This window comes from Ranitomeya variabilis, chromosome 2, assembly GCF_051348905.1.
Source record: "Ranitomeya variabilis isolate aRanVar5 chromosome 2, aRanVar5.hap1, whole genome shotgun sequence".
Lineage (NCBI taxonomy): Eukaryota > Metazoa > Chordata > Amphibia > Anura > Dendrobatidae > Ranitomeya > Ranitomeya variabilis.
In genome coordinates this window covers 312989807-313004794 of record NC_135233.1, presented here as the reverse complement: position 1 = coordinate 313004794, position 14988 = coordinate 312989807, and the positions used below count along the sequence as shown (strand labels likewise).

The following is a 14988-nucleotide window of genomic DNA, read 5'->3' as shown; positions in this document are numbered from 1 at the left end:
CCAGGGACAAAATTGTAGACCTACACAAGGCGGGGATCGGCTACAGGACAATAGGTAAGCAGCTTGGTGAGAAGGCAACAACTGGTCTGATGCTCCATGCAAGATCTCGCCTCCTGGGAAAAGGATGATTCTGAGAAATGTTAGGAATCAACACAGATCTACACGAGAGGACCTGGACAATGACCTGAAGAGATCTGGGACCACAACTCTAACATTACCATCAGTAACACACTACGCTGTCATGGATTAAAATCCTGCAAGGCATATAAGGTCCCCCCTGCTCATGCAAGCACATGTCCAGGTCCGTTTGAAGTTCACGAATGACCATCTGGGTGATCCAAAGGAGGCATGGTACAAGGTCATGTGGTCAGATGGGACCAAAATAGAACTTTTTGGTATCAACACCACTTGCTGTGTTTGGAAGCAGAAGAAGTATGAGTACAACCTCAAGAACAAATGTGAAATATGGTGAGGGAAACATCATACTTTGGGGGTGCTTTTTTGCAAAGTGGACAGGACGACTGCACCGTATTGAAAGGAGGATGGATGGGGTCATATATCGTGACATTTTGGCTAACAACATCCTTCCCTCTGTAAGGATATTGAATATGGGTCATAGCTGGGTCTTCCAGCATGACAATGGCCCGAAACACACAGCCAAAGCAACTTAGGAGTGGCTCTGTAAGAAGCATTTCAATTCATAGAGTGGCCTAGCCTGAACCCAATAGAAAATCTTTGGAGGGATCTGAAACTCAGTGTTGCCCAGCAACAGCCCCATACCCTGAAAAATCTGGAGAAGATCTATATGGAGAAGTGAGCCAAAATCCCTGCTGCAGTGTGTGCAAACTTGGTCAAGAACTACAGGAAATGTCTGACCTCTGTAATTGCAAACAAAGGTTTCTGTACCAAATATCAAGTTCTGTTTTTCTATTGTTTCAAATACTTATTTAATGCAATAAAATGCTACCGTATATACTCCAGTATAAGCCGACCTGAGTGTAAGCCGAGGCACTTACTTTTGCCACGGAAAACTGGGTAAGCTTATTGATTCGAGTATAAGCCGGGTATGCATCCCTGTCCTGCTATGCATGGCTCCCCTTTCCCTGTCCTGGTATGAATGCCTCCCCGTCCCTGTCTGCATTCCTCCCCTGTCCCTGTCATTGTATGCATGCCTGCCGTCCCTGCCCCGGTCTGCATGCCTCCTCTGTCCCTGTCATTGTATGCATGCTTCCCCCTTCCCTGTCCTGATATGAATGCCACCCCATCCCTGTCCCTGTCTGCATGCCTCCCTTGTCCCTGTCATTGTATGAATGCCTCCCCTGTTCCGTCCCTGTATACATGTTTCCTTATCCCCTATCCCCGTGTGCATGTATCCTATTGGAAAAAAAAAAAAACATCATAATCACCTACCTGTGCGCCCTGGGTGCTGGCACTGCATTTCATCCGGCCGCCGGCGCCTGCAGCTCTTCCTGTGCTCAGCGGTCACGTGGTACCGCTCATTAAGGTGATGAATATGGCTCCACGCCTATGGGAGTGCAGACGCGTCCATATTCTGCAGATAAAGCTCATTCTTCAGTGATCATCAAACGAACATGATGGAACAACTATACATGGGAAATAAAAATAAAAAAGTAGAATTCATGATTTTATATAATGTTATCCTAAATATTAGCATATGAAAAGTTGTCTGTAAATTGTGCTCTTTTTCTTGAAAAAAAGGATATGTCACCAAAATTCACAATAGAATGGTGATTAGGTAAAGCCTTTCCATCTCATTAGGCTGATGTACATGTGCTGAACATTTAAATGAGAATAGCTGTATAATCCTGATATTAAAAGGAGCATTTTTTATGTCCAGAGCTGGACTCTTAAAATATTAATTTTAATATCGGAGGGAAAACTTTAAAAAATAATTATACAACCATTCTGGCATAGATTTTCAGAAATATCTGGTGATAAATCCCCTTTAATAACATTATCAGAAGGGATCATTATAAGTTTAAGGAGTGAAAAGGTTTCATCAAATGTAGTTCTTAGTGTCTAGGGGAGTATGATGGCCGCATACCATACAGGAATGTAACACTACTATAAAAGGTTCATGATGTTTGGGGCATCCTAGTATAGACTTTGTCACGTGATCCCTGCCATCAGGCAGCTCTGGCTTCACTCTCCCCGCCTTCAGACGAATCATTTACATCGGGAGGAAGTGAGAGAGCAGCAGTATGTGATCCTCAGAGTATGTGTGTGTGATTTGTGATATGTCCAAAGGCAGGGATAGTGGAGCCAGCATTGATTGGCCACAGGGATCATGTTACATTGTTATCCCCGGGAGAGCCAATGCTGACATTGCTGGAATGACGCCAGCAGTGGAGGTGAGTATAGGTGTCATTATTTTACAGGGTGGAAACATAGGGATTGAGAAGTGGTTGTCTGAGTAGTGGACAACACCTTTAAGGTATGGAAGAAAAAATATATCAATCATTAAGCATGAGCAAATTGCTTGGATCAAACTCAAATTCATGAAAAATTTTTAGGAATGGGCTGTACACTGCAAATTTGAACAATTGGCAATATTCCACCATTTTACTCAATGCAATTAGAGAAGGCTCACATGACCTTTTGTTTCCCATATCACTGTGCAGCTACTACAACACATGTTACAGGGCAGCCAATTAGGAGGAACTACCATAGCCTTTATAAAAACATAGTGAATGCATCAGCCATTTTGAAGTGAATCTGGATAGTGAGAGGATGTCACAGTTTAGAAATAGTAATAGAGAGAGAAGTCTATAAAATACTGAATAAACATTACAGATGTGTGAAAGCACTACAGTCAAGAACCATTAACTCATAACCATATTTGTTAAGATTATTTTGATATTTCTAAGGCTTTAATTGCATTAAAGAATGTGAAATGAGTTGGATGCATTGTTAGGAGACCTCAGAGTGTTATACTTCTCTATTTAGGTAAATTGGATTACTTGCAATTTGCAGTAGAACTGGCAAATCTGAATTCCAAAGGACTTTCTCATCTCTAGAGATGAGCGAACCTGAACTTTAAAGAGAGACAGAGATTTTCCAGCTCCAAAGTTCAGGTCCCCAGTGACTTCTATGGGGTCCAGGTTCAAGTTCGGGTACCTGAACTGAACTTTGGACTATAGTGTGGTCGTACCCGATGAATCCGAACTCCCATGTGTCTCCACATCCCTACTCATCTACTCTTGATTTAATTAGACTAAAGATAAATCTGTTTCTGCTATTTCTGAATAAACTTATTGTCATTGTTTTCATACTGTATTTCTGCTGTGGTCATTGTGTTATAGTCATATATCTGTTGGTTTTCAAGATTAACATTTATTACTTAACCTTTCATTAATTTAATACAGAATTCATCGAAGTCTTCACAGGCACCCTCTCCATGGGGAGGCAATGGAAAGTAAGTGCTTTTTTTTCTTTCTTTTAAGTGGTCCTTCATAAAAATGAATTATTACTGACTAAAATACAACATTGATGGTAAAGGAATGAAGGTCACTTCTCAGGTTAGAGACAAATATATCAGAAAGTCAAAGTCAAGAATCAGCTGCCCAAAATGTCTGAAAAGTTAATACGGGTGGCTTCAAAATTCCTTAACAATTTGGTCCTTAAACCAAATGATAGTCATAAAAGTACTGTTAATTAGATAGCAAGTACAGTGTCATTTTAGAAAGTCAAAGTAAAGTTAACCTCCAGAGCGGAGACTGTTCAACGATTGGTTCCGTAATGAAAGACCAATGAATAATTCATTTATATATGGTCAAGGCTGTGAAATGAAACTGAACTTATATCTTTTGGGAAATTGTGAACTAGCTTAATTGGCCAGTTATCAAAGTAATCAATCTTTATGATATTATACCTAAAAATAATTAGCAAAATTAATAAACCACCATTATCTTCCAGTGAGTGATGGTGAAGACATTGTGTAGCCCACTAGCTCTGCCATTGAAGCCTCCTGAAGAACAGAAGAGAAAATAATCTTTAGCCATGACCATGAACATACAGTATCATAGCTGTCGACTTTTATTAATATTCCCCTAACACTAAACTCCTCAATATTGAAATTGCAACAGCAAATAGGAAAATTGGTGGAATTATGGAAATCACAGGATGGACAGATGTTAATTATATGCAAACAATTCAAAAGTGCAAACAATATTTTTAAAAGTGCACATCTTGGTGGCCATCAATAAGATTATTAATGGTTGTTTCAGGAATGTTCTAAATGCATTTGGGTAAGTTATCAAGATCCGCTGCTGGCAGCACCCTTTACAATTGCTGACCAGTGATGTCCCAGATGTGCTCAATGGGACATGTGTCTGGAGACATTTAAGCCATGATTACTCACTGAAATAAGAGCAATATGAAGCCTGGTTTTGTTGTGCTAAAAACCTCTCCTGGGACACCTAGGAGAAATGGCTGTACCATTGATTCCTTAACTAAATTGATGTAACACTGAGCAGTTAGTGTACCTTGAATGAAGACTAGAGCATCCGGCTACTGTACATTTTGCCACCCCACACCATAATCCCATGAGTAGGATTGATGTGATGTTCTTTCGTGAAGGCTTTTTCATGGAGTTGACCATGTGATCTTGGCAGATTCAAAGAATGGTGCGCAATGATCAACTTTGAACTGCAAATGAAATTGGACATCAAACCTAACACATCAAGCAGTGTCTACAGAAAGCAACAAAAGGTATATGCATGACATTGAGCTAGGATCCAGAAGTCTGGCTACAAGTGCTCCATTGACCTCACGCCATCACTCTCAAAAGCTATCATGTTGCAAAGCAAGATGGCAGTGAAGGCTTGAATGGAGGTCTGTCTTAAGCAATGCATACTGCTTTTTTCTTGGACACAATAATAGCATTGATTGGTTTTTGGATCCCGAGAACAATACCATAAAGAGGTCTTCACAGGGGAACATGAAAGTGTCCCAGGAGTCATTTTTCAACACAGTGCCAGGACTCATGTTGCTCCCTGCGTGGTGTTAGGCTACCATGGCCTGCAGCGTTTCACATTCAGCACATCCGTGATGTCATTGGTAGGCAATTCAGTGTGGTAGAACATTCCTCAGACCACCATTAATATCCTCATTAATAGCAGATAAGACGTGTGAGTGCGTGTATTTCTACATGTGGCGAGCATACTCGATACTGACTAAATTGAGATGTTTTGAAAATTTTGCTCCCATTTTTCCATCATATGCACTTTCACAAATATCTTATTATTGCTGTTGGGGGCAATTCAATAAGGTGTTTTGGCAGCACGGTGGCTCATTGGTTAGCACTCTTGCCTTTCAGCTCTGGTGTCTTAGATTAAAATCTCACCAATGACATAATCTCCAAGGACTTTGTATGTTCTTCTCGGATTTTTCTTGGATTTTCTCTAGGAACTCTGGTACTTTGGTTTCCTCCCAAAGACATACTGATAGGGAATTTAGATTGTGAGCTGAAATGGAACCAGTGATGAAGATATCTGAAAAGTGCTGATGGCGCTATATAACTAGGCTTAATAAATACACCAAAAATATGGCGTAAACACCTTATTAAGTCACAATTTTTTTTACAATTTGGTAGTCATAATACAGCAGTCCCGTCCTACTACGCCAATATGGGTAAAGAAAAAATTCCAGTTCCAAGATAACAATGCGCCCATCTAGTTATCGACCGGAGAACCTGACTCATAATATACTAAAATTATAAAGATAATATGCCAATATGGGTGTAGCATGGCGGGATGCGGTTGGGACTGTATGTGGTCATGCCCACCTGTCAAATTTATCATAACCTCAGAAATGTATGCCAGCCCAAGATTAAAGGTTAAAAGGGACTTTTTATTTATTTATTTTTTTTACTGCAAGCAGTGCCACTAAAGGTTGCATCTGGTATTGCAGCCATCACCCATTCAAGTGAATAGGGTTAAACTGTATTATCAGGCACAACATTAGTACAGTAAAAGAATTCTTTTCCTAGAAAAGGATGAAAATTGAAATATGAAAGCAGTTCTGTAGATGCGCCAAATGAGTTTACGATGACATGCCAAGCCAGCGGTGAAAGCAAAGCAGTGCGATGTATTATACAGACTGAGGACAGTGCTATTTTAGAGCTAGAATTATGACTTTCTTCTCTTTATTTGTCCCTCTCGCAATCAGAGATTGTTAATACCACATTGTTTGCTGGAAATAATCAAAAAACTAATAATTGCAATTACCGATAATTGGATTGGTAACAGTGGATTCATCCCATAATTGCAGCACACAAGCCGCGGCAGTCACCGAACAGATACAAACGTAGATTAAAATTGGCTCAAACAATTCCGTTTCAGCAAAGTGAGATCCAGAGAGCGGGTCGCTTTTCTTCAGGGAGCCGAATTATCAAGTATAATTCAAAAGCTGTTTCTCCAGCTCCGACATCCCGCTGTCTGTGTGTATGAGCGAGAGCCTGTTAATATCTAGCGGCTTTCTGGCACCGGGAGATTGCTAATCACCTCGTCTAGAATTAAACGCACCTCTGTAATCAGCATTAGTTCTGCACCAAACACATCCCTTTAAAAAATGTTCTAAACAGTATGTAAGGATTCATCTGTAATTACAGACAATTTCCCCATACCATTTCTGAAGGAATTGTTTGCAATTCTTCTTTGCTTTCCGCAGACAATAATACACGACGGGGGTCTTTTATGAAATGCACTTTGACTATTGCGTGGACCATATTTGTAGGAAATTGCCATTGTGGTTTTCCCAAAATGATAAAATAATAGGCTTTGTATTATCTGCTGAGACTTTTTTTTTTCTTGGCTACCGGTAGCACTGATAGAATTTGGCAGCAGGTAGAAATTCATTAGAACTATGAGATACCGGAGATTTATTTTATTTCTTGTTAGATCTCTTTTTCTAAAAAAAAAAAGGAAAAGCCGTGTATAAGAAAATAAATAACCCCTTAGAGCGATGATTATTTTTTTATTTCGCCTTCAGGTTCTGTGATTAAAAATAAAAAGCAAAACCTTTTAGCTGGTGAATCACCTATATGCAACTGTGGGAACTATGGAAGAAACAACATCTTTTCACTTAATATTATTGAAAAGCGGCACCTTGCCAGAATGGATAATGCTTTTTTGTTTGGATTTTGATTTTTTTCTCCCAAATTTGAAAAGATATGATGCGTATATTTGACTGCCTGTGTGGCTGTTGTGAGAACATGCATTGTATACATGTAGGAGGGTAGTTAAAAGACATTAGTTTCCATCGAAATGTTTATTCAAAGCAATATATTTGTTGTAATTAGGAGCGTAGATATATTAACTATTTCCAGTTTAAAATTTAGTTTGACAATTTGACAAGAGCAGCATTATGTAGGGGCAGAGAGTCTGTCTCCAGGGATGTGTCACTTGGTCAGCAGCTTCCTGTAGTTTCACTACAATCTGTGTTTTATCAGCTGGAGATTATCACTGCAGGACTAGGTGTCATGTGGAAGCCAGTGCAGCTAATTTATCTAACCCCACCCCATCACTGATTGGCAGTTTGCTGACACTGTTACGCAGGAAGCTGCCAATCAGGATGTGAGCGGGGTCATACACAGTTCAGTATTCTGTCCATTGCTACATCTGCAGCACAGAAAACAGGGATTCTATGAAAACTGAACCAAGCAGACAAGTAAGTGACACATCACTGGAATCAGGGTATCTGCCCCTACATCATGCTGCTCTCGGCATGATGAAATCGCAAATACCTGTTGACAAATTCCCTTTAATGATAATTATTAGAGGCAGGCTAGAATTTCATCCCATGGTTGCAAAATAACTCAGAGTGTCACCCAAAAAGCAGATACCCAGAAATTGTTGTAAAGTAGTTGTTGCACTGTGTGATATGCTTATTCTCTGTCAGGTAGCAAAAAACTTTTTAAAATAATTTGCCTTCACTGCTTGAGCATGACATTGAGGAGGCATAGTCTTTCCTCAAAAAACTCGGATGCAGCACTCAGCCAGTGGTGTGACGCCTTTCTCCAATGATCAAGTACCTTATTACACTTTATTCCGGTACTTTATTACACTGAAGATACTTTATTTGTAATACTGGTCTCTGCTTATGCAGAGTGCAGTAGCCAAGAGAACGAGGCAACACTTGTATGAACTATTGACTGCTTTGCTTACCAGGAAAATCCACTGTGTCGCCCACCAAGGAAGAATAAGTGCCACTCAGTGGACACCCCGGTGCCAGATTTGACAGTGGGCTCCATGTCAATGGACGAAGAGCAGCCTCCCCGACTTATTTCTCCACCCAACTTGTTTTAAGTTTCAAAGAGCTCATTGCAGTGTGAATTCCTTTAACTTGTGCCAATGACAGATGATGAGGAAGTCCCAGTCTCCTTGAATGGAAGTGAGGAAGCTACAGTACATGTCCCATGGTTCCCAGCTTCCAACTACCTACTTGAACGTCCAAGCCAGTCATCTCCCCTTTTCTCATTTCTATGTATCCTTCCACTTGAGACTACTCTAGGAGTCTTATGGAGTCTTATGCAGTAGTTTATAATTGAGCAAGTATCACTTAATGTTGCTTTGTAGGACGTGTGAAAATACCCAAAAGCTCTGTCCTGAAAGTACTGCCTAGACACAACTCATTCATAGCAGGACAACCATACACAAATCATTTTAGCAAAACCTGTACAGATATTTAATGATCTAATGTTTTCTTACTTCAGGAATACAGAGACCCCATCTCCAATGTCGCTGAGTCCCTCTCCAGCAAGTTCTGCTGGGAACAACAGTGCAGTCCCAGGTTCTTCTTCTACAGGCACAGTATCTATCCCACAGCGAATACATCATATGGCTGCCAGTCATGTTAATATCACCAACAACGTCTTGCGTAGTTATGAACACTGGGACCTGGCAGAAAAACTTACAAAAGAAAATAAGGGTATGTTCAAGATATTGCAATGTAACTTCGATACTTTTCTCTGTGAGAGTTATCCCAATGCCTAGAATAATTTTCATGAAAGAAGCACTCCTCCTTCCATCAAATATTGTATCCCCTTAATATATTGCAGTCATCATATTATAAACCACTGTGCACTTACAATTGCTCATTTTTCCTTTCTACCCAGTTAATGCTTCTCTTCTACATTAGGTCTATGGCATTACATGATTAAAATTTGACTAGCTGAATCCTTCTAAGCTCTATGTAGAAAAAGGAGGTGAATTTTCCCTGCATGAATCATAAGTCACTGCATACTTTCCGAGGGAGATGTAGAGGGAATTGATTTTTTTTCTTGGAAAAGATACTTCCTATTTCTACATAGAGCAGAGAAAAGAGAAGAATTATCAGGCTATAAAGACAAAATGAGCAATTGTAAGTACACAGTGTTATACAATATGTGATTGCAATATAGTAAGAGGATTAAACTTTGATAGAAGGGCTTTGTTTTTGTCAGATAAAATTGGACGTCATCAGTAGAGATGAACACATTCAGGTTGAATTGAATTCTACTTGAATTTTACAAAAATCTGCATTTGCCGAAATAAAGATGTTTTGTAATTCGCTGTCTTACAAATTCAACAAAATAATGGTCGCTTTTTTTCAGAAGGCCATCAACATGTTAAAAAGAAAACAAACAAAAAAAGTTAAACTCGCCTTACCGCTCAGGCGCCTCTGTCACTTGGGCGTTCTTAGCCACATCTTCAGATCACCGCCGCTCGCACTAAAATCATACTGAAATCTTTGAGACCAGTGGGGATTCTATGCAAGCATGTGAAAGACCACAGCATCATGTTGTAACAGCGTAAACCACGACCTTGTATGCGCATGTGTAGAACCTTCCTGAACCTTATCAGAGCTGGAAGTCCTGTCTCACGGTGAGAGGCTGGGACAGGTATAGTGGCGGTGATCAGAAGATGCAGCAAGGTCTTGATGGGTGATAGTGAGGAACAGAGGGGCTGGAGAGGTGAACGGTGAGTATAGGGAATTTTTAGTCTTTTTTTTACACCTTACGTTTATTATGCTCCAGGGCCTAGAGGAACAACAGAACATAAGAAGGGATGTTTAATTAGTGGAGAATAACTTCTCCACAAATTGATTTTCAAATTCACATTTTGCCTGTCCTGCTCATCTGTAATCATCATGAAATCAGCAGTCATGTCGATATCTGTAATTGATGATGAACAATAAGTGGACTGTGACCCAATTGTATGAAATATACTCTTTTTGTTTTTATTTGTACTTTATACAGTTTGTACAGCACAATTTGCCAAATTGTATTGTATTAGATGTGAACGAGCGATGATGTATCTAGCACGCACTAAACCAGAGGCGCCATCTACGAGTTTGTCAATATTTTGTAGGCTTTTTATCACTTCATTCCCAGTCGTGTTTCATACATAGTCACTTTTCGTTCAGATTTTAGCAAGAAAGAAAAGAACCAACTAGCGTAATCTAAAATTGCATCTTATTAATGACATAATTATAGGCATTATACCCATTTGTTAAAATTCCCATGTAAACCTAGAAGCATTTCCACAGTGGGGTGTTTTGATCTTAAAATGAATTATTATGAATCTAGCAATTAGCACAGTGTGTTGTAGTGCTAAATACTTAGCTTGAAATTAATTAAAATATAATATTGCAGAAAAATAAATGCACGCCCAGAGAAATATTAGTTTCAGTGTTTTAGGTCTTAAATGGGTTGTCCTCTTTCAAAAATCTTTTCTCTACATGTACAGTTTGTTATGAAAAAAAAACAGATTTTTGCTTACCCTTCCTGGGTTCAGTGTTGGGTTTCTGCCGTGGTCCCTGATGTTTGGCCGTAGAGGTACCATCACATCGCTGAGCTCCGTAACTGTGCTCTCATGCGCACGTTGCTTATTTGTGACTTGCAGATTTGGTGCAGATTTAAATCAGCAGCACATCAATTCTTTCAGCGTTTTTTATACAGATTTCACCCTTATTAATGAGTGGGGAAAAATCTGCACCAAAAACACAAGTAGAAAAAAAAGTGCTGTTTTTCCTGCAAAGAGATACAGAAATGGTGCAGAAATTTCTGCACCAAATATTTAACATTTGCACATACCCTTACAATCAAGTAAATTTATGAAGCATTGCACAGTTTCCAGCATGTTAGCTGACAAAGTAATTCTGGACCAACACAGATCCAGGTTCTGCCACAATTGGACTCATAAGCCCTAGTAAAGGTCAAGCAGCCATCTTTGCGTCCCATATGTGGGACCAATCTGAATTATAATCTAAGATTAAGAAATCATGCGTTATTTCCTGTAGAATCTCAATTTGCAGGCTTATAGGCCTCCTCACACTGGGCATGCAAGGCATGTCACTTTCCACAAGGTGAAACATTGCATTTAGATACCATATAGCTGCAATGAAACTTTTCTTATTAATACTAAGAACAATAATATGTGCAATAGCACATGACATATGCTTCTTCCTTGTGGGACAAAGTTACCCACCACTCCATACTGTTAGCACATGCTCAGATGTAGTCTTATTTTAGTAGAATCCAGATAAGAACCACTTACAATGACCTATACTCTACACGGTTAAGATGGTGCACACAGTTCTGGAGCAGGGAAGGGCAATCACTAACGGTGAACTGTGCAGCTATCTCTGGGTTCCCCAGACATCAAGAAAATGGGGTCCCATGACGGTTTTTGGCAACCCCAAAAAAGTAAATTAGTTAAAGAGGAGGTAATCTATGCATGAGGATTTCTCTTTTGTACAGTAGTTTCCCGATCTTGTGAAATAGTAGGCTTGTACTCCAAAACGTATAATGCTCAATGGAGAGAGCAGCCGAATGCATACACCAGCTCCTCCTCAGGAACGCTGAATGAGGGATAGGGGTTACAATATTCTCGTAAAAGGTAGGAATCCTGGAAATGCAACAAGAAATTTACGGAAAACACTTTTTAAAAGCATTACCCCTAGTTTTATTGCTGCCCTTGGATTGGTTCAGTGTGGCAGTTGGACTCTCTAACCCCCAAAATTGTGCTATAATGTTCAATAATAACTGCAAAATACATTATACATAAATTGGCGAGCCTAAAATCCCATAGTCAGTAGGGCTTTATCTCCTTAAACCTCCGCGATTAACAGCAATCTTAGAGCATCAGTCACATACATTTAGGCTTGTCTGGAGCGGCAGCTCAGTCATTGAGTACAGCACCAACCCACAGTTATAGGTGGCATTGTTGATCGTGTTCACTCCTAAAATTTGTCAGTTTTAATTTTTCATTAAAGAAAATTTTGAGCAACCCAGTGACTATTCCAAAAAATCCACCATGACTGACATTTAGTGGTGACTTGTGAGTAACACCTGAGAGACGCAGCTCCTTTTTTTTTGCATGATACAAGTTAAATATATGAGAGAGTTCTTGCAAAGACACAATCTCTATTTGTAGTCTGTGTGTCATGTTGGAAAATGAAATACAGTTGTTTTGTGGTAAATCTAGCCAGGTGATAATGAAGAATAAATGCATTGTTTACTATACCCATCTGTTTTATGATTCAACACATTTATCATGAGGATGTGGAGGCCGCACAATTTACAGAGCGTTCCAACTTTTCACGTTCTAATTATTAACATAAAATTCCTCCAGAACCATGTGTAGCCTTGGTGAATTCATTTCACAAGTTCTCAAATACTTAGAGGTTTACAGAACTTTGCTATGTAAGAAACCCCCTTATCAAACAGTATATTAAAGATTAATCAAGTATTGTTTTTGCTCTTGAGGACCACCAGTGTCCATGAAATGTATTTTGACCTTGTATAATGATTTACTCTGTTCCGCTGAATTTCATTTTGGGGTGCACCAAAAGTGAGAATTTTCCATTTTTTGACTTATGACCATATTTCTAACAAAAATTGTCCACAATTGCCTGGAGAATGGGCAGTGCACCCACTATATATCTTATGCAATTCTTCTAGGGTGGTAGCTCCAGTAATTGAAACTCCTTTCTGTAATGAAGGAGTATTGGTTCATTAGTTGAATTGGAAAAAAATCTCTGCTTCCTTTTTCCAATGAATTAAGCCAAATGAACATTTTAGGGAGGCGACCTCCTCTGCCCAAGCAGTACCCATTCTGATGTAATCAAGAAGTCCTTTTGTTACATAGATGGCCACACATCTACAAGTACTACAAGTGGTCGTCTGGTCATGGTTCTCCCCAGAAAAATAAGGTGTTTACAGAGGGTGATGGGAAAACTGTTGAGACAACTCCCTTTATTTATGCCCACATGTAGGTCGTTAAATGGAGTAAAACTGTAAAAATACTTGAAATGTTGCAAAAGAATTTCACAACTCACAGTTGCACAAACATTTTGTGAGTTTTTGGCTTTGTGCACTATCCCTACGTTGGCAGAGCTGGCGCAAGTTGGTGATAGTGAAGCCCACCCATCATATTCATCATAATTTAAGGATGAAAAGACTGGAGAGACAAAAATAGGGTCTCATCTGATGCCAAAAAGGTAAACAAAAGTAAGAAATCTGCCCACCTGGTGGGGTTGGGACAGTCACAACTCCTGTATAAAGCAGGTGAAGGCTGCTGCACGATCACCAATGGGGTTAGATACAATAGAATGAGGAATCTGGTGATTCAAAATTCACACTGCCAAGTTTCCAAAGTTCGAACATAGACAGATGTAGTATAATTGTGGTATATTACGTCAACACGTTTCAAGGTCCACAGACCTCTTCATCAGGACACTTACTGTGGTTTTGTCCTGTTGAAGAGGTCTGTGGACCTTGAAAGGTGTTGACGCAATAAACTGCAATTACATCTTTATGCTATGTCTGTCTATGTTCATAGTTTGGATACTTGGCACTGTGGATTTTGAATCCCCCGATTCCGCATTCTATTCATCAGAATTTATGCAGCAAACGTGGCATAGATTACTCCGGTAATGTACACCAACCTGGCTGGAATAATATTTCTGGCAGAGGCCCATGCCAGTTGTGAGCTGCGCCAAATTCATTAAGAGGCAAAAAGAGGAGAAAGAAAAACACATAGATGGCGACACTTCAAAAACAAAAAAATAGAAAATATTCATTGAGATCAACTAACAACATACATCTAAAATCAATTGAAAACAGCCATATGGTAAAAATCAACCAGCACACGGTAAACTGAAACCTGGTATGGATTTATTAAACCATATGGAGTCTGTCTGCACATACTACTCATGCTTGTTTTTATATCCACTCTTTTGTTTCTACCTTATTTTAGAGGAATAACTTAATTTATTAGTTCTGTTTTATAAGATGACTTTATCATTTACCATTATCCTTGTTGAAGCCATCTTAGAGTAGCAATGCGTGTAGGAGGACTTTTCCACCCATTAGTATTTGATATTTGGATGCAATTTATTTTCTTTGCCCGCTAAGCACTGCCATTATTGGACATGTTTTTCCATTGTACTTACTCTGGTTTATATTTGCATTATTATTTATTTATTGTTGTCATCACTTAGTATATTTTTGCTGGGTGTTTCATTCTCGTTATATCTTTGGCAACCTTGTTATATGTTTTATCTCTATGGGGGTTACCTCCTGGTCCATATATGTCCAGATCAGAGGTTTGAGTGGTTTACTGTATAGTGGTTGTTTCTTACCCTAAGGCTGTTTTTAATATTTTTTTTTAGATGTTTGTTGCTGGTTGGACTCAATAAATATTTTTTTTTATAGTAGTGCAGCCTGCCATGTGTTTTTATTTTTCTCCTTTTTTGTATGTCTTATATGTTATTTATATACTGGCTAGCACACTAAGTTTACATGTCTACGCTTAATCATAAAGTGCTGTGGAATATGTTATCTTTATTGTCTGTGCATGTCCACGCTTAATTGTACAGTGCTGTGGCATATGTTGTCTATATTGTCTGTACATGTTCACACTTAATTGTCTTTATAGTCTGTACAAATCCACGCTTAGTTGTAAAGTGGTGTGGAATATGTTG

At 39.2% G+C, this 14988-nt stretch overlaps 1 protein-coding gene across 5 annotated transcripts in view; it reads left to right on the top strand.

Moving 5' to 3' along the window:
• The window catches only part of AFF2 (ALF transcription elongation factor 2), a 706159-nt gene that overhangs the window by 677186 nt on the left and 13985 nt on the right, over positions 1–14988 (top strand). For all 5 annotated transcript variants that reach the window (XM_077285241.1, XM_077285245.1, XM_077285243.1 and 2 more), the window contains 2 exons: positions 3387–3436; positions 8735–8949. In XM_077285241.1, the coding sequence (XP_077141356.1) occupies positions 3387–3436; positions 8735–8949 (265 nt within the window). The remainder of the gene's footprint in view (positions 1–3386; positions 3437–8734; positions 8950–14988) is intronic.